The 19,406-nt window shown below is 48.0% G+C and overlaps 1 protein-coding gene across 2 annotated transcripts in view; it reads right to left on the bottom strand.

Annotated features, from left to right (window-relative positions):
* Positions 1-2,266: 2,266 nt before the first annotated feature.
* LOC139039651 (apolipoprotein L2-like) overlaps positions 2,267-19,406 on the bottom strand; it is a 42,124-nt gene continuing 24,984 nt past the window's right edge. For both annotated transcript variants that reach the window (XM_070506956.1, XM_044780464.2), the window contains exons 2-4: positions 9,670-9,780; positions 7,580-7,706; positions 2,267-4,287 (exon numbers count right to left, since the gene is read on the bottom strand). In XM_070506956.1, the coding sequence (XP_070363057.1) occupies positions 3,462-4,287; positions 7,580-7,706; positions 9,670-9,700 (984 nt within the window). In that variant the 5' untranslated portion in view covers positions 9,701-9,780 and the 3' untranslated portion in view covers positions 2,267-3,461. The remainder of the gene's footprint in view (positions 4,288-7,579; positions 7,707-9,669; positions 9,781-19,406) is intronic.

The following is a 19,406-nucleotide window of genomic DNA, read 5'->3' as shown; positions in this document are numbered from 1 at the left end:
TCATCCCATAGCCTGACTGATTGGTCCAAGAATATAGTCACCCATCCCAAGCTATTCTGTCTCCTGGAATTGGAGATTTCATTCAGAGACACCAGGATTCCAGGTGTTTGAATCTACACCACCTGATGGCAGGACCCTTGAGGGACAGACCAGAACTTTCTAAAGTCGGACCCTCCCTGGTTCCTGTCTTTCCTGACCTGTGCAGATTTTGCCCCTCTTCCCATTCTCTGAACTGCCCCAGCTCCCTTAGAGTGGATCCACTTATGTTGGCCAGACTCAATTTTTGTTGCTTATAACCACAAAGGAATCTCAACTGTGACAAGTGCTACAGTGGAGTTTCATCAAATGTACATGTAGCAAAATGGAAATCCACTATAAGGGTTCAGGGGGAGAAGGACTGCTGGATTACTGAAGGACTCAGTTACTCAGTGCCTGAAACACTCAATGCCCAAGTGACATCTATGCAAGAAAGAGAAATATCCAAGAACTGATGAAGAATTGACAAAGAAGTGAAACACATTGTTCAGGTAACCAAGCAAGCGGGTGGCTGTGACTTTGATGACTTCTTCAGGAAGAAATGGAAATATCCATTGATGGCCTCAGGAATATTTGGCTGTTAGAGAGTTAGAGGGACTGAGGAAAGTCTTCTGCAAGGTGATATGTACAGAAGGACATCCAAGGCACTGGATGCACGTTGTGAGTGATTCAGGAGACTTTCTGGGATAATTTTGCATGTCCCGTGTCTCTTGCTTCCTGGCCTGGGCTCCAGTCAAGGGAACCTGTTTGACACTTACAAGCTCCATACATGGAGATACAGAGAATCAGCGCCCGCTGGAGCAAGCCCCCGGGAGACGGGAACAATGGGCAAATGCTTCCCTCCTTCCTCCCTGGAGAGGATGATTCTGAGGCCATTCCAGGAAGGCTCCTCAGAAGGTCCTGGCAGACTCAACTGCCCACATGGGTGGCCTTGTCAGGAACATGTCTTTGTATTGACTTTTCTCTCCTTCTCTGCCCTCCTTCCCCCATCCCTCAGTCCTGCTCCTGGGGATCACTTCCCATATAAACCCTCTGCGAGAGAGCCTTTCCTCCGGCTCTGCCTTCAGGGGACCCAAGTCTACTTTAGGCTGCATGGAGCCTTTAGGTTTTTGTGCAAAGAGTAATGGAGAGCCATTGAAGGGTTGGAAGCCGGTGCTGGATAAGATCTATATTCTTCAGGGTCATTCTGGCCCACTTCATTGATCTCTCAGTGTACCCTGTCCCCAAAGAACACGAGCGACTTGCCGAATGTTTCACCTGCTCTGTTCTCATCACCAACACAGTGTGGAAAATGAGCATGGGGGGCGGGGGGCAGGGGCAAAGCCAGAAGAATAAATACAAGAAGACCATTCTGAAGCTCTTGCAAGAGTCCAGTTGAAAGGTGAGGGTAGCTGGGGTGAGGTTGTTTGCTGTCTGGCTGTTTCTCTCTGTCCGTCTGTTTATGGCTGACCCTCTCTCACACCTGCACACAGGTCCTTCTGACCGTAATCAGCCTCACGTGCCACATGACAATCGTGGGTCCCAGCCACTGGATCAGGAACACCCCTGTGCTCAGCACAAGCCAGATGTGCAGAAACTTTGCCCAGGTGTTACTGTGGGGCAGACGGGGCACTGAGGTCTGAGGGAAAGGACCCGATGGGAGAGTGGGAGCCCAGTGAGCGAGCAGGAGCAGCAATGGAGGACTTGCTTGCTGAGATCCTGGAAGACAGGCTCACGGGGAAGGGAGTCAAGCATCCAGAGCCCAGGTGAGCCCGTCAATCAACACAACGAAGACGCAGTGTATCAGTCCATAGTTATTGAACCCGTCTGTAGACCACGAGACAGGGAGAGCCAGACAGAACCAAAATACCATCTTGTCCAGCACCAGCACCCCACTGACTGACGAGGAGACTGAGGCTCAGGGAAGCCGTGGCTCTCGACTCCAAGCTGGTTGATCTCCTCAATGCACCACAAGGTTCCTTGACCTGATGCTGGCATCTGGTTTCACTTTCCTTGTCTTTCCCTTTCTTTTTCAAATCAACCACTGTTCCAACACAGCATCTGCAATTTCACTGGAATGTCATTGATCTCTCAGTGCACCCTGGCCCCAAAGAGCACCAGTGATTTGCTAAATGTTCCACCTACTCTGCTCTCATCACTACCACAATCACCGTGACCGTCATCCTCAAAAAGTCAGTGCCTAACTGTAACCGAAAGTTCAGTCTCTGAACCTGAGACAATCCAAATAACGAGAACAGAGTCTTGAGTGGAAGAGGAAAGCCTTTACTATGCCAAGCACAGGGAGTAAAGCAAGGGCTCACATCTCAAAATTGCTAGCTCCCCAATAAGGAACAAGTAGGGATTTTTATTTGGGGTTTTGGGAAGGGGAGGAGGCGCATGTAGCTGTGCGGGCCAGCGTTTTCTCATCAGCCTGCCTTTGGCCTTGAGAGGCTGCTTGTAGTGAGGTGGGGCGCAGGAGGGAGGGCGGGGGAGGGGAGATGGGGGTCAGGGGGAGATGGGATGGTGGGTTAGGAGGATGGCAGGTGGGCATCCTTCTCCTTCTTGTCTTCCAGATTGAGGTGGGTTCGAGTGAGCGTCGGGAGTCGAGGAGCTGAGGTCTGGGAAGCCTCCACTCTTTGATATTCTTGAGACAGCAGTTTTCTTGGCAAACTTCAAGGACACATGATTAGCTAAACTTTCCTGTGCCTCCAACTCCAGGCCACCTGGGCTTTAGCAACTTGTAACTCCTGTTTGGTCGTAGAGCTCAAGGAGGCAAAGGTTAAGGGAACAGGTGTTTGCATGTGAGATGAGCTACAGAAGCAGGAACGGGGGTGGTGGGTTTTGGTTTCAACCCCATATATGCTGGGTTCAGTGTAGGGGAACTGCTATCAGGGCTGGTGTCAAGAGCCTGTACCATAACTAAGATGAACTCGCTGGAAGACAAAGGTGGGTTGGTCACGCAAAGGCGGGGCTGAAGACCACCACAGGGAAAGACTGCATTCTTGGCGGGAGGTCAAAGCACGGGGAGGGTCGATAGGGGAGCCGGGCTGCTTCTCCAAATTCCAACAATTCTAACGCTCTAGCTTGCTCTTGATTCCAGCTCTGGTATTCTTAGCCTTCTCATTGCTTCTTCCCCCACAGCTCTCTCTCTATCCATGCCCCCAGTGTCTTCTTTAGTGCAAAATCGAAGGTTTCTCCCCATTTCCCTCACTCCCAATCCCCTCCCCCCCTTATTCCAGGCTCCACTTTCTTTCTTTCTCTCTGACCCACCTGCCATCTGCATTAACCCCTCCCTGCTGTGCTCAGCTACAGAAATGCCAAACTCCTCAACGCCCAGTCCCAGAAACTTTCTCTAGCCCCCTTTTTCCCTCTAACAAGTACCTCCAAGCCTTTGTCCAGCACATGCCCCTGCTCCCTGCACTGCCCTGGGGTCATGGAATGAGTCCCTACTGCAGCCTCTCATGGATCTGGGTGAGCTCCTCCAACTTCCCCTCCAGCTCTCGAGCCTGCTGCCTCAGCTCTTCAGCTGTGTTTGCCTTTGCCCCTTTATGCAAATGCACTGAATCTTGGACAAGGCTGATCACATCCATCAGAAGGGAGACACTCACGGTGGCCACACTTGTGGCCCGGGCTTCTTTGGTCATTGCCAGAACAGTACCTCCAAAAGCTTTCTTCACCTGCTTGTCCCTTCGGCCTGAGATCTCCCCAACAGTCATGAGGCGGTTGGCGTGGTCTACCAAGTGAGGTTTGGTTTTGACTACCTTGATAGCACGGATGTTCTTCCCAATATTTTCCACGACTTCGATGAAATTCTTTGATATGGAAACAATGTCGGGAGCGCCGTGAAGTAGAGTTTCCTTAACTATCTCCCCTTTATTGCTGTCAAATAACGCCAGGCGACTGGCTTCAGCTTCTGCTGACGAGTTGGTTGAATATTCCACGATGCTGGTGGACACACTGGTCACAGCAGCTGCTGCCCCCAGCCCCATCCCAGTTGCCGAGAGTGCCAGACTGACCCCTGCTGTCACGGGTGCCAGAGCCAGGCCAAGGATGGTGAGGATGCCAGCCACAGCGCCAGTGGAGTTGGCCACCACGTTGGAGATGGTGCAGTCCCTGTGTACCTTGTCAACCTTGTCTGCAAGTGCGTGGAGCTTTCTGATGCGCTCCTCAAGCTCCTGTTTCACCCGAGGAAACTCGTTCAGAAACTTCTCCCTGTCCAGTTGGTCTGTGTTCAGCTTGTTCAGACCTTCATGCAGCGCATCTGCCTCCTCCCTGTAACAATGAAGGTCAAGTGATTAAGCAGGCAGTTTGCTTATCTGAAAAATGGGCTTGATAAGATCTCTCCTGCAAAAATCACAGAGCCTTTACTATCCATCAAATGGAAAGGAATTTGACAAATGTGGGCAATTTTTCTTTCAATGTTAAACACATGTTTTGGAAACTGTAGATCCTCCATATGCTTGTTCAGTCAGAGAATTAGTAAGTAAAAATCATCTTCAGATGCTCTTAGGTAGTAAGTATTTGCTAGAGATGATTCTCACTCAAGAACACGTCAACACTATCACTACCAAAGTGTTTGTAGAGTGGGAACTCCATACATGAACAAAGAGTAGGATTGGAGCAGAAGAACCTTCGTTCAGAGACTCTTGGTGCATGGTGAAGAATTAACCTCACCCACAGAGAAGTCTGCCCTTTGCCTTGCCTACTGAGAAGTGACCTCTGGCCCCTGGAATGTTCTGACTGATAGGACTGTCTTCATTTGCCTGGGTCTTTGGCCGCTGGACACTCTGACAAGGTGATGCATGATGGGGGCTTTGGGTTATGTGGTTCTGACCTCTGGAGGAAGTGGAGATTAAAGATGTTAATCTGACCTCCAGGAGAGGCTGGAGACCACAGGTCAGCCATGTGGGCAGCATGCGATTAAGTCTCAATAAAAACTCTGTACACTGAAGATCAGGTCAACAAAGACTCTTTTCATGACCGAACTTTACTCAGGTTCCTCTGAGCTGTTTTCTCAGCTAGGCCTTTAACGTGGCCTCCATGTCCTGTCCTTGGCAGGCTGTATCATCCAGGCTTAGAAAGAATCCTACTAAGTCAGTTTAGACAGAATCTCCCCACTCTTGATATCTGATCACCCTTGAGAGCTGATCATGTTCCTCACCCCCTACCTTTGATGTGTAAGTTCTTGATCTGCCTTTTGCAAGAATCCCCCTGCCCTTGAAGTCTCCTCTTAGTGATTTTCCATCCATCAACTCACTCATTCTGTGTATTGGCTATAAATCCCCAGCTGTCTCTGGTGAACTCGGAGTTGAGCCCTGTCTCTCTCTCCTTTATTGCGTTAGTCTTGACATGTATAGCAATAGCCCTGAGGAAAGTCTTCCTTACCATTTTAACAAGTCTCAGGATAATGTTTTTTCTTTAACAGAATGAGCTTCCCTGGTTGGCGCACTGTCACACATTGAGTACAGGAGAGTCACGTGTCCTGAGGACAACGGAAGCTTCACGTTTGGGATCCTCCCAGACTCTCCCTTATGTGACTCTTCCTTTGGCTGATTGTACCTGAGTCCCTTTCTCTGTGACAAAGTGTAAAGTGAGTAGAACAGCTTTCAGTGAGCTCTGTGAATCCTTCTAGGGAATTATTGAATCTGAGGGTGGTTTTGGGAACCCCCAAATTTGCAGTTGGTGTCAGAATGTGGGAGGTCGTGGAGACTGTGCCTTCAGACTTTGCAGTTTGGCTAACTCTGCATACTTAGAATTTAAAAAAAAAAGCAAACTCAGAGCTAAAAGGGACCTACTCATCAGCTTCCTGGCATCTGCTCTCCTCCAAGCCTGATGCCCTTTGACCTCTCCAGCTAAAGGTCACTGGGTCCAGCCACTGCCCCAGCTGAGTGGGAAGCAGGACATCTGCTGGTAACCCTGCTTCCCCTCAGACTCTCCAGCTGACCTCCCTGACTCCTGACCCACTGTCCACCACCCCCGACCTCTCAGGTGTCACCAATCGAGCTCACACCTAGGCTGGTGACAGCTTCACATGCATGCGCACCAAGGCCATGTGCCACTTTACAGAACCTCTAAGAGACTCAGGAGACTTTAAGAACCATCTGGATGACTCACTAAGCCTGAAGAGACCTGCACTGGGACAGGCTAGTGAGGAAAATTCTTTCCTCTTTGGTGGGGACTTGTGAGTCTCCTCAGAGTCCCACACATTACACAAAAATGGCAGCCACTCATTGTGACTGGAAGCTGTCACTAAGCCACATTGTCTTCCCTCTGGTCACGGGCTGCACTGTGTAAAACAGAAGAGGGTCCTAAATGGCAGTGGAGAACCTCCCAGCTCCCAGGTAGGGCATGGAGGAAACAATCCCCCAGGGCCTTCTGTGCCCAGCAGCGAGGGGATCACATCAGGGAGGGAAGAAATGTCCCCTCTCCCACTCACGGGACCTCCTGAAGTTTGTGCCCTAAGGGTCTCAGTCCCCTCACTCTAGTCCCGCCCTGATGCCTAAGCCTTCCTAAGTCCTCCAACCTGGACCTACCCGGTTCCATGCTGAGCCCAGCTCTGACCCTGGTCCAGGCCACCCTGGGCCTCTGGACAGGACGACTGCACTGGGTCCCCACCTTCGACCCTGCAGTTTACTCTAAGGCCTTCAACACAATCCCATCAGATTGAACTGCTAGTCCCACTGAACAGATGACAAATCAGAGACTCCAAGACACGAGCCCAAAGCCCCAGGGCTGGGCAGAGAGAGTCAGGATCCAGCCCAGCTCAGGCCAGCTGCACTTCAGCCTCCCCGCCTATGAGCCAGCAGGATGGTGATATGTTTGTCCAGTTCCTTAGACAGAGAGAGAAAGGTCTCTAGCCAGAATCCCCACGGGCACAAAATCGTTATGTCAGGATTTTTCAGGCTTGTCCCTAAGGAAGTCATGCTTGGCTCTCATCTCCAGGAAGCAGACTCTTGGTACTGTACCCTGCCCTACCCCAGTCACTTCCAAGCAATCTTTTTTTTTTTTCTTTTGGTGGGGGAGATTGTCCCCAAGCCAACATCCATGCCAGTCTTCCTCCATTTTGTATGTGGGACGGCACCACAGAATGGCTTGATGAGCGGTATGTAGCTTTGCACCCAGGACGCGAACTTGCGAACCTTGGGCCGCCCAAGCAGAGCACGGAACCCAACCACTGGGTCACTGGGCCAACCCCCAGCAATCTTTTTAGAAGTTAACATTAATTGAGCACCTACTGTGTGTCAGCCATTATGCTAAGCATTTCACATGTGTTATCTTATTTTCCTCACAATAAAATTGAACAGACGAGGAAACTAAGGCAGAGAGTGGTTAAGTAATTTGCCCAAGGTCACATGACCTGACCCCTGCAGATTTCATCTGTTCTCAACCTGAGGCCAATCACTGCCAGCAAATGACAGGGAGGAACTATCGCTCATGGATTGTTGAGAAGGGAGATACTCAACCCCAAGCACAGGAGACTGCCTGGAGGAGGTGTGCCGGCCAGAAGGAAACTAGCCCTGGGGGTAATCAGGGTGACATTCATGCAGCTCCCCCTGGAGGTCACCTGGACAAATTGGCTTCATCCACAAGTTGCTCCCAGGCATTCTCATCAGTCAGCAGGTCCTGCAGTTCCTCTCTGCTCACTGTGTTCCGGAAATACTCAATGACATCCTCAAGAAAATTTTCACCCTCTACGTGGAAAGAAAAAAGAATAAGATTAGAAGAAATTGTAGTAGGGTAATAAATGGTATTGCATATAAAGTGGTAAAACATTAATCTTCCCGAGCAGCTGTCACCCTGGGGTACTTTTGATGGAGTTACCTGGTGCTATGGACTGAACCGTGTCCTCTCAAAATTCCTATGTTGAAACCCTGATCCCCTCCATGTGACTGTATTTGAAGACAGGGCCTTGAAGGAGAAAACTGAGGTAAAATGAGGTCCTAAGTGTGGGACTTTAACCTGATAAGCCTGGTGCCTTATAAGAAGAGGAAGAGACAGCAGAGAGCTCTCTCTCCCTCTCTCTCAGCCCACATAGGAAAAGTCAGGTGAGCACAGAGCAAGATGGCGGCCGTCTACAAGCCAGGAAGACAGTCCTCATCAGAAACCAACCTGCCAGCACCTTCATCTTGGACTCCAGCCTCCAGAACGAATTCTCTAATTCCTGGGATCTAGATGTGCGTAGGAATTCAGAATTTTTAATCCTTTAGAAAGAGAATTCAGGGCACATATGGTATATTATTTACCCTGAAAACAAATGAAATTGTGTTTCAACAGTGAAACAAATGAATATTCACATTAAATGAGATCAACAATGTCATGACTATAAACAGTCTCAGGGCAGGACCCGGCAAGATCACTGCCCAAATGAGTTCCCAAAAATGTGTGGTTTGCAGGATTATGGAGATGAGGGAATTGCAGATAAGAGACAGGGACTAGTGTGTATATGTGCACTGGGACACAGTACAAAATGTGCTTCCTGCTATACACCCACAAAGAGGCATTATTCTGATTTCACAGAAGAAGAAAGCAAGGCTCAGATAGGGTAAGTGACAGCCCAAAGCCAGCAAGCAGCTGAATTCAAGGTCAAGGTCAGACGTTTCTTTGACGTTACTTTGAAGCCTCCTTATGTTTTAAAAATTCCTGGGATTTCTGCATTCAACCTTAGAGTACATCTATGGTTTTCTTTCTTTTTTTAATATGAAAGTTATGTTCCAGCCTACAGACCACTGAGTGAAACTCCCGCGCACAGAGGCTTCCTCCTGCTGATCACGCCGCTCCCAGATGGGCAGTGGAGGGGGCTCTTCGAGTGGGTGGGGGCTGGACCCTGCTGGATCCTTGGGATCAATCTGCCTCACCTCCTCCCCCAGGCTGGTCTCAGGGGTCACAGCTCCCCAAGGGCCCCTCGGAGCCCAGGCTAGGCCATTTGTGAACCAAGAGAGGTTGCTGGGGGAGGGGGAGGTTTCCACCTGGACCTAAAGGTTCCAGGTAGAGGGGACAGCAACAATGTTTTGGGAGGACCTCCTGTGTGGCAGGCACTGGCCCAGGCCACGTCCACACATTATATTTCATCCTCGTAACAACAGAAGGAAGTAGTCTCATTTCACAGGTGAGTTTAGGAAAGGTGCTCCAGGTCCCACAGCTGGGAGGTGGCAAAGGCCAGACTGGGGTCCAGTTCAGTGGCATGTTGCCCCTCACAAAGCAGTCGAGCCGACAGCAGGGCAAGAGCTGGAGGGAACACCCCTGTTGGTAATCGCCCAGGGCCACCCAGAGCAGGGTGGGAGGCTGGACAGGGTGGGAAGGCAGAAGAAGCCTGCCAGTGTTGCTGGTCACCTCCTCTCCCCTCCCCACCTCGGGACACCAACTCTCCTCTAACCTCTGCTGTCCCCCACCTCCCCGTGGGCTGTCCTGACCTCACTGTGAGTCACTTGATGGGCAGCATGGGAGGGAGGAAGTGGGCCCCTGGGCCACAGCACCCTGAGGAGAGGACCTGGAAGGAGGTGTCCCTAGAGACCTCCAGTGGGGCCTCCCCTTGGATGGGCTGGAGGACACTGATCAACCCCCTTCTTGATTCCTCTGTAGGTTAACTCAGCCTGGAAGCGCCACCCTCAATTCTAGGTCACGAGTAGGAACCAGCAGAGAAGAGGAAGCGACTACCTGGGGAGACCCCACGGGCTTCTGAGGTCATGGTGTCACCTGCAGGATCTCAGAGTTCTCCCTGACAGCTTGCTAGTCTGCGTCCAGGATGGAAGGAGGTGTGGCTTCACCCTTGGGGAAGAGAAAACAAATTGTGGGGTCAAATGTGAGCCAGCTGTGGCAACAGGGAGCAGCGAGGGGCCAGGTCTCCAGCGGTGCCCTCTGGGATGGGCGCAAATGCCAGAATGCACTTAACCCAAAGTGTGTCTCTGTCTCCTGGGCTCTGCTCGCTGCTGTTGAAGGAAAAGTACTCACCTCACTTCAGCTTATTCCTGAGACAAGTCAGAGTCCTATCATCCTTGGGGGCACAAAGAGAAGACAAACAGAGAAGGAGACGGCCGTCTGAGAAGTTATAGAAGCAGTAAAACCAAACAGAGAAGAAAACATGGGGAGGGAAGTTCTGGAAATTACCTGAGCTTGGGAACATTTGCGTTTCCTAATGGATAATGGCTAGTACTGATCGCGTGCCTGTGACGTGCGGGGCTCCTATGTGCTCCCTCACTGGACACTCACCCCCACTCCATGCGGTGGGCGCTATTGCGGCTCCCGTTTTAAAGTGGAGGAAACCATCACAAGGTTTAGGTTTCGCCTAAACCCAGGTTAGCCCAAGTTTTCACAACAGCGCTAGAGCCAGGGCTTTCTGATTCAAATCCCACGTTCGTGAGGACTATTCTCTCCTCCATTTAACAAGAAAATCCTTGCTCGTGTGTTTATGTTTATTTGTAAATACCCTTCTCACTCCACAGTGATGTCTTGCACCCTGTGCCCCAGTCTCTGCCTCGATAAATTTCCCAAAGCCTGTACCCTCCTTGCTTCTGCGAGATCCTCCATCCCATAAGGGCCTGGGGTCCTGCGGGGCGCTGGCCCCTCCCTGCAGCCCTGCTGTGCACCGCGGAGCCCTCCTGATGGCGCCCAGACCTGTCTACTGTCCTCATTAACCCCTGGACCTTAGCTTGTTTCTAATTCTTCATGTAAATAATAGTGCAAAGAACAACCTCCTCGCATGAAACTTTGCCTGCATTTGAGACTGTTTCCTTAAGATATTTCTACAAGTAGAATGACAGGGTCAGAGGGCATCAACACACAAACATTTTTTCATACCTGGAACCCCACTGTTATGCAAAAAAATTATACCAGTTTACAATCACATTCATATATACGAGGGTCTCCATCCTTCAGTCTTAAGAGCTCTCAGTTGTCTTTTAAAAACACAGATTTTTATGGGGCTGGCCCCGTGGCCGAGTGGCTAACTTCGCGCGCTCCGCTGCAGGCGGCCCAGTGTTTTGTTGGTTCGAATCCTGGGTGCGCACATGGCACTGCTCATCAAGCCACGCTGAGGCAGCGTCCCACATGCCACAACTAGAAGGACCCACAACGAAGAATATACAACTATGTACTGGGGGGGGGGCTTTGGGGAGAAAAAGGAAAAAATAAAATCTTTAAAAAAAAACAGATTTTTATAAAGAGAGTATGTCTTTCAATTCTGTTTGTGATTATCTTGCTTTGGCAGATGAGGAAAGAAAGGTAGTGTTGATTTCGTTTAGGCCCTATTTTAAGAGGCAAAAGCACATCTGTCAACTACCCACCCTGAGCCTGACTGAAACGATAGTAAAGGTCCTGACAGGTATAACCATAGCTAATGACAAGAGCGGCTGACATTTGTGGTCTTTTCTCTGTACCAGGAATTGCTCAAAAATTTAGCAAATAATAACTCATATTTTTCTAATAACCATTGAAGTGTGTGCCATTTCTATCCCCATTTACAGATAAGGAAAAGGAAGCACAGATGTTACGTGATTTGCCCAAGGTCAGAAAATCCTGTAAGTGGTAGCCTGGGGTCAAGGTTCAAATGCTCCTGCTGGACTCAAGAACCCACACACCGCCTCTCCTTGCTCTGCTGCCATAAGAATCAGGAATGGGGTCAACAGGAGACCAGAGACTTCAGCAGATGTTTGAAGACTGACTGGATGGGGAAGTGATGCTGAGTAAAGAGGAGTAGAGGGAGCTGCTGTCGGAGAAGCAGAGAGAGGGCACGTAGGCAAGAAGAATGGCCTGCTAGCCAGAGCCCCAGAGAGGCTGGAGAGAAGACTGGAGGGCGGCCGAGGGGGAAAGCGGGGGCGAGTCCACCAGCCCCACATCCCATCCAACATTCACAGCAGCCTTAGGTCTACGCCAGAGGGGAAAATCAGGACAGTAAGACTGCAGAAAAAGTATCTCTGTATTTCAGCATTTAGGGGTCTCATCCAGTCACTCCACAGGGAAGCCTGCCATCACCCTCCCTCCCTCTTCAAGACGAATGGGCATCTAGGATCGGATACACGAGAAAGACAATGATGTGGGGAAGGGTCACTAAGATAATCAAGAAATGACAGCAGAAGAAAGGGATAACTTTGAAAATGGGAAAAAAGTTTTTAAAACTTGCACCCTTGTCCCTAGGAAGATTAGAAAGGTATTTTATTCACAAATTAAGAACAAGATGCACTGAGAGGGGAAAACAATAATAGAACAAAAAAAGAGATCTTGGGAATTAAAAGGTGGTTGACAAAATAAAGAATCCTAAAGAAAGGTTGGGAAAGAAAGTCAAGGAAGGCTTCCAGAAAATAAAAGAAGGAGAGAAGAAATGGAGCTAAATGGGAAATAGAAAAGTTACCATCCACAATCATTTCTTAGAAAGTTACTTGAGAATGAGTTGCAGCAAAAAACAAACAAAAAAAATTGTGTGTGTGTATGTTTATGGGGTGGGGTGAAGGATCACTGAGAGAGGGAGATTCCAGGAATCAGGAAAATCGACCCAGAGAGAATGGAACCCAAGGAGTACAGCAAGCATGCAGCAGGCCCGGAGAGCAGCCAGTCCAAATGCAATAAGAAGCGAAGAGATCTGTGAGACAAGGAGACTTGATGTAACACCTCACACGATGTACAGTTTCAGAGAAATTGATGAAATGTTGAAGGCAAACAGTGAAAGGGGTGAAAACAAAGGCAATTCGAAACGTCAGGAAAAACTAAAGCTGTGCAATAAGCACGTGCAACTGTATTGTAGGGGGGAACTCGGCAGTTACAATGTTTAAAATATCACAAAAATAGAAACACCCTTGTTTGATTTATAACTTCTAGAACTAACAGAGCATTTAAATATGAGAACTACATACACTTGTTGCCAATCAATCTATGAATTAAAGCACAATGGTAGACGTTGGGAGGTGAGGCTCTGAGCGAGGAGAAGGAGAATTACCAGCCTCAAGTTACAACGTGGGGAGCCAGGAAATGCCGGCTGCAGATGGGGCCATAAAAATAAAGCTGGGAGTAAGTTACTTACAACTACAAAGGTTTCTAATAGAGGTTATAAATGTAGTGATAAAATGATAGCAGGAGGAGGTGGAGAGGGGTTATAAGAGAAATTATAAAAATAAGTGAAATCCTTATGTATCCTGGTAGATAGTGAATAGACAATATTAATTTTAAAAATCAAGAAAAAGAAAAATGCAACAGCTAATATTTATTAGCTACTGTGTTTGATGACCATTTGCTTTCTACCAGGCAGAGTTCTAAGCGCTTGGTAGGCATTAACTCCTTTTTAGTTCTCGCAACAACTCTGAAAGAAAGGGAACAGAATTTCAGAAAGGTTAAGTTATTTGCCCAAAGCACCCAGCTAGTGCCAGAGCCGGAATTCAAATCTAGGCTTCCTGCCTCCAGAGCACACACTCGCACACTATTCCATCTCCTAATGTAAGAATACTATTTAAAGATGCTGATTAACAACCTAAAGAAGAAGCTCAAAGTTAAAAACCATGGCTTTTAATTGGGAAGGGGGTGAGCAGAGTCTTCTGCACTAATTGATTTGTTTTAACCAAATGCACTTAAGACTTTGATTATATTGTAATTTTAAGAGGGCAGAAGTCACTTTACAGTAGTTAGTAACTGCTAAGCACAGTAATGGGTTGGTTTCTGGAGCGACCACCTTAAAGATGATGGAAGCAGTTGGATTAAGTGCCAGAAAGAAATAAGAACTGTGTGACAACTGTCAGTGTGGGAGAAATCTGACTGGTCGATGACACTAATTCTCTAAGGAAAGCAGGGATGGTGACATATTAAACTAGAATAATCAGAGTGAACTCTAACCTTCAACAAATGCTTTTTCTAGCAGCACTGTGCCCACCCACACAGGCGCCCATGGGCTTTTCTGCACTCAGGGAAGCAAGACTCCTTGGAGGGGAGCTGGATTCCATGGGTCTGCAACATCTGCTACTCCAGAGGCAAGGATGCTTTCAAAGATGTTCAGAGTAGTGCTCAAACGGGGACCCACTGGTAAGTCCTATCAAATTACACAGAACCATACTAATAATTGATAACAATTATATGATCATGTTTAATTGGGCTGAATTGAGTCTATGAAAGGCCATGAGTTCATAATAATATTCAGATGAGAAGAGTTGAGACAAAATATATAAGAAAAGGTAGAGATAAAGGTTTACAAAAGGAAGTTGTAATGCAAAGAGGAGTTAGTATAATGGGGAAAGTTTAATTGTTGATTGATTTTAATAAGAAGGGGAGTCTTAATATATATGGGCATTTTTTTTCTCTTTATTTATGTGACTCTTTACAAGGATTGAGAAAGAAAAAAAGAACAGCCCCTGACATTTGGTGGCTGACCTGGCATTCACAGCTAGGCGATGCTATTCTCCTATCGGACATAAATAATCTCACAGAAAAGCAGCCTCAGACAGGGCTACTCAGACACCAGGACAAAATGAGACAGAGCAAGGCCACTTCCAAATTCTGTCTTAGCAGAGATAAAACCAAGATCTCAGTGCCACCCAACAGACACCAGACACTCCCGCCCTCGGCTAAAAAGAATGACTATTTCTTCTTTATGTATTATGGCTTTTTTCTCGTCCTGGTCTCCCCTCTCTAGAGACAAGAGTACTGAGACGCCCATTGACAGGATTGCCCCGCTTTCTGCAGCCCCTAATCTAGAGCGGGCCCCGTTTCCTCTGAGCCTCCCCGACCCTCCCAACCAAAGGCCAAATCCTAGAGTTGGCTCTTTCTAACACCCTCCCCCTGAGAGGCCCATGGTTCTTCCTCACTGAGTAATAAATGCAACTTGTTCACTGCAGGAGTGACCCTGGTGGCCTCAGGCTGGAGGGCACTGACAGTACGGATGTGCATGTATGTTGCTTCTATTGGGTAAGGAGGAAAGAATAAACAGAGGCAGCCATCAGGCAACCAAGGCAGGCCCCGCAAGAGTGGGGACGGCCCCCAAGTGGGTTCCTTTCTCTTTCCAAGCCACTGTAGCTCAGTTATTTCCTGGCACTCATCCATTTCTGGCTGCTGATCTTTGCTCTCAAAGTTGATCTTAACAACACAGTGATTCCCACAGCCTTTGAGGCTATTTGCCCACCAGCTCCCCTGCAATTCCACCCTCCTCCAAAGTCACTGGACTCCCCATTGACCCGGCTGCCTCTCATCTTAGGGCCTGGACATCAGGTACGCATTTTCTGGGCCCCTCTGCAGTGAGGGGTGACTGCATGATCCAGTCCTGGCTATTGAGACACAAGGGGAAGTCAGCTGAGAGGGGCTTGGGGGCTTCCAGCCATAAGCGACAGGTGTGAGAGGAGAGCTGGCTGGCCCCTTCCTCCTCCTTCTGCTTTGAATGCTGCGTGACCCTGGGAGTCAGCGCAGCCAATGGAGATCAGGAGACACGAGGACCAGATCAAATACAGAGAGCCGAAAGAGGAGTGTGCGGGCGGAAAAAGCTGGATCCCGGATGACACCATTTGTAAACGGGTCTGCACCTTCGAGCTCATCCTTCCCATCCTTCTCTGCCATTCTTGGCCTGCCCCCAACCCTTGTTTTGGGCCTTAGCTGGCTGTTGATGCTCACATTGCTCCCACCTGCCTGATTAGTACAAAGGTGTTCTCCTTGGCCAGCCACTGACTGCTCTATTCCCAGAAAGGCTGTTGCTGGGAGAAGGGAGGACCCTGGAGGAAGCCCGCCCCTCCCAGATGCACGGACCGGACAGGGAGCCCTCCCATGCCCGTCAACTCCCCTGAGCTCTCCAGGCGCAGCAGGACAGAGATTCCCACAAGAGCATCTCCCTCCAAGTGGCTGCAGGGGAAGGAAAGGAGGGGCTAAGACAGGATCCAGGTCAAGCTCCTTAGCCCAGAGCACTCAGGAGGGCCTGGCTGACCGCTCCCAACTCCTGTCTTCCTCACTCTCCCGGCCTCCACATGGCCTTGGTCCAGGCACCTCGAGGACCCCCAGCTCCCTTGCTCCTGATCACACCAGCCTCAAGGCCTTTGCTCAGGCTGCTCTCTCCCCCTGATACCAGTTCAACATGAGGATGACATAAGGGAAGCCATATTGTAGAAGAAAAACCGTATTGTAACTTTGAATGACCTCTGATTAACTAAACCAGACATGCTCTGTAGATTTTATGGCCCCTCCCAGCTGCTATAAGTTGATACCTTTGCTCTTCTGAGTTCCTTAGCAATGTGATGACCCCAGACAGAGAGTCTATGTGGATAACCATCATCAATGACAACTGAAAGATCAGGGTATGGGCTGTTGCTCCGGTCTCTGATGCACATCCAGTAAAACAAAGGGCTATCAGGAACTAAGACCAAATGTCTGCCCCGACCTGGAGATTAGAGGAGGCCCCACTGTGATCAGGTCTATTTTTCAGGGACTGTTAAAATTCGGGTTGTCTATACTTCTTATACTTTTGGTCAGATACTTGATTATAAAATGTGCCTTTAGATGTTGTTCCAAAATTGCAGAGCAAGGTAGAAATATTCTAACAATGCAAAATGCCAACCTGAAGCCACGAACAAGAGAATATTTCCAAATGAGTGCTAAACAGTTTCATTCCTCTAACCCAGATCTATACCCCAATTCAGCAGGAAGACGCTAGATAGGTCTTCACGCCAAATCCCTCAAGAATGAGGAATGATCAAAGAATGGGGGGACTGAAACTGGAAAACAGTTAGTCATTGATGATTAAGTAGCTAGGAACTGAAGTTCTTTTCACTTTTTGCAATTACTGATTATAGCTTTTATCTGTTCACCCACCCATTGTTAACTGTGCTGTTTAGGCAATATGCTGTCTGACTCCCACTAGGTCCCTATAGATAACAGCTCCCTGGAGCCTGGGTCACCATGGTAATGGATGTTTAAGCTGTTTTGCAGGAATTAGAACCTCTTTTCCACTTCAGGGCAGTAGAGACCACCAACCCATCAACTAGGCCTGAGCACATGTCTGATAAGTGACATTTTGAGATTAAGAGGCTACAAACTCCACCCTCAGATCATGCTAATGCCACGATTTTGTGAGTGTGGGTCCTCTGAAGAGGCATGGAGTCTGACTACGCTTGTGCAGATCATCAATTACCTCACCTTTCCTCACCTCCAATCACCTCTCTTCACATTTCAGTCCACCTTGCCCCACAACCTATAAATATCCCCAAGTCCCTGTTTTAGGGGAAGTGGATTTGAGACTCATTCTTTTGCTTCCTCACTTGGCTGCCTTGTGATTAAACCCTCTCTCTGCTGCAATCTCATCATCTCAGTGTTTGACTTTCTGGGTGGGGCAAAAATGAACCTGGTTCAGTAACACCCCTGGCAGGACTTTCCCCACTTCCTCACCAGGTGAAAGCTGACCTGTCTTTGGAGGACCAGCTCAAAAGCTACCTGCTCCTGCTGGCTTCACCCAATACCTCTCCAGGCTCCCCTGGAATGTTCCACTTTCCTGCTTGTAGTTCTATTTGTGTTAAGGTTCTTCAGCCGTCTGTCTCCTCCATTTGACTCTGAGCACCCAGCAGGGCCCCTGTCTGTTCTCGCTGCACCTCCTGTTCTGGTGTCTCCAGGGGTCCCCTCCACCTCCCAGGCACAGCCTGGCTAAAATCTAAGGTATGGGAGCCATTGTGTGGACATAAAACAACCAGCCTCTCCAGGGCACAGCACAATCCCAATTTCACTCACAGGTGAGCAATTCGACTTGTTTTTCTTGTTCATGTTGATGAAAAGCTTTTTATGGCAGAGAACAAATAACATTATGACTCAGATTTCATGCAAATTACCTCCCTGATTTAACGTACTTTCAACAGTTCTCTCAGATTTCTGAGACGTTCCATTTATTTCTTCATGGCTCCTTACTCCAGCCTCAATATTTTTATGCAAGGAGACACAGGAAGAGAGAATTCCAGAGAAACATGAGTCCCAGCTAAAATCTGAATAATGCCCCAGCCTTGAGCAGGACAGTCCAATGCCTCCCCTCCCCCAGGGGCCATGCCCAGGTCTGGACGTGCCCCCAGCTCCTTCCACCATGGCTCACTAGCTGCTGCCAGGAGCTTTGAGGAGAAGAGGGGATCATTTCCTTACCAGCTTGGAGGCTCCTTTGAAGGCACAAATTCATCTTGTTCCTTTCCAAGTGTGGTAGGCACCTATCAAATATGTCTTGCATTGAAATGGAAGGGGAGGCGAGTAGAAGGAGGAGGAGGAGGAGGAGGAGAAGGAAAAACAGAAATACTCTACCAAAAAATAACTAAATAAATCTCAAAAGGAACTAAACGTAAACCAGAAAGAAAAACTGCAAATGTACGGGAAGAAATGTTAAATAATAATGCTGAGTTAAGGAAACTTTTCTAAACAATACAATTTCTAATCAAAATCCTAGAAGCCATAAAGGGAAAGTTTGATCTATGGGACCTCTTAAAAATTAAAAATTGCTCCAAAGCAATCCTAAGAAAAAAGAACAAAGCTGGAGGTATCACAATGCCTGACTTCAAAATATACTACAAAGCTATAGTAACCAAAACAGCATGGTACTGGCACAAAAACAGGCACACAGATCAATGGAACAGAACTGAACGCCCAGAAAGAAAGCCACACATCTTTGGACAGGTAAACTTTGACAAAGGAGCCAAGAACATCCAAGGGAGAGAGGAAAATCTCTTCAATAAACTGTGTTGGAAAACTGGACAGCCACATGCAAAAGAATGAAAGTAGACCAATATCTTGCACCATACACAAAAATCAACTTAAAATGGATTAAAGACTCGAAGGTAAGACCTGAAACCATAAAACTCCTGGAAAAAAATATAGGCAGTACACTCTTTGACACTGGTCTTAGCAGTATCTTTTTGAGTACCATGTCTACTCAGGCAGGGGAAACAAAAGAAAAAATAAACAAATGGGACTAAATCATACTAGAAGTTTCTAGAAAGCCAAGGAAACAAAGAACAAATGAAAAGACAACCCACCAACTGGGAGAAAATATTTGCAAATCATATATCCAACAAGGGATTAATTTCCAAAATATACAAAGAACTCACATAAGTCATGAGAAAAAACTCATGACAAAAAATGGGCAGAGGATATGCACAGACATTTTTCCAAAGAAAATAAGGACATGAAAAGATGTTCAACATCACTAATTACCAGGGAAATGCAAATAAAACTACAATGAGATATCACCTGACACCTGTTAACATGGCTAATCACCAAGAAAACAAAATAACAATGTTGGAAAGGATGTGGAGAGAAGGGAACCCTCACACACTGCTGGTGGGAGCGCAAGCTGGTGTGGCCACTACAGAAGACAGTATGGAGATTTCTCAAAAAATTAAAAATAGAAATACCACATGATCCAGCCATCCCACTACTGGGTATTTACAAAAGAACTTGAAATCAACAATTCAAAG

Source organism: Equus asinus, chromosome 4 (genome assembly GCF_041296235.1).
Source record: "Equus asinus isolate D_3611 breed Donkey chromosome 4, EquAss-T2T_v2, whole genome shotgun sequence".
Lineage (NCBI taxonomy): Eukaryota > Metazoa > Chordata > Mammalia > Perissodactyla > Equidae > Equus > Equus asinus.
This window is presented reverse-complemented; position numbering and strand designations above follow the sequence as displayed.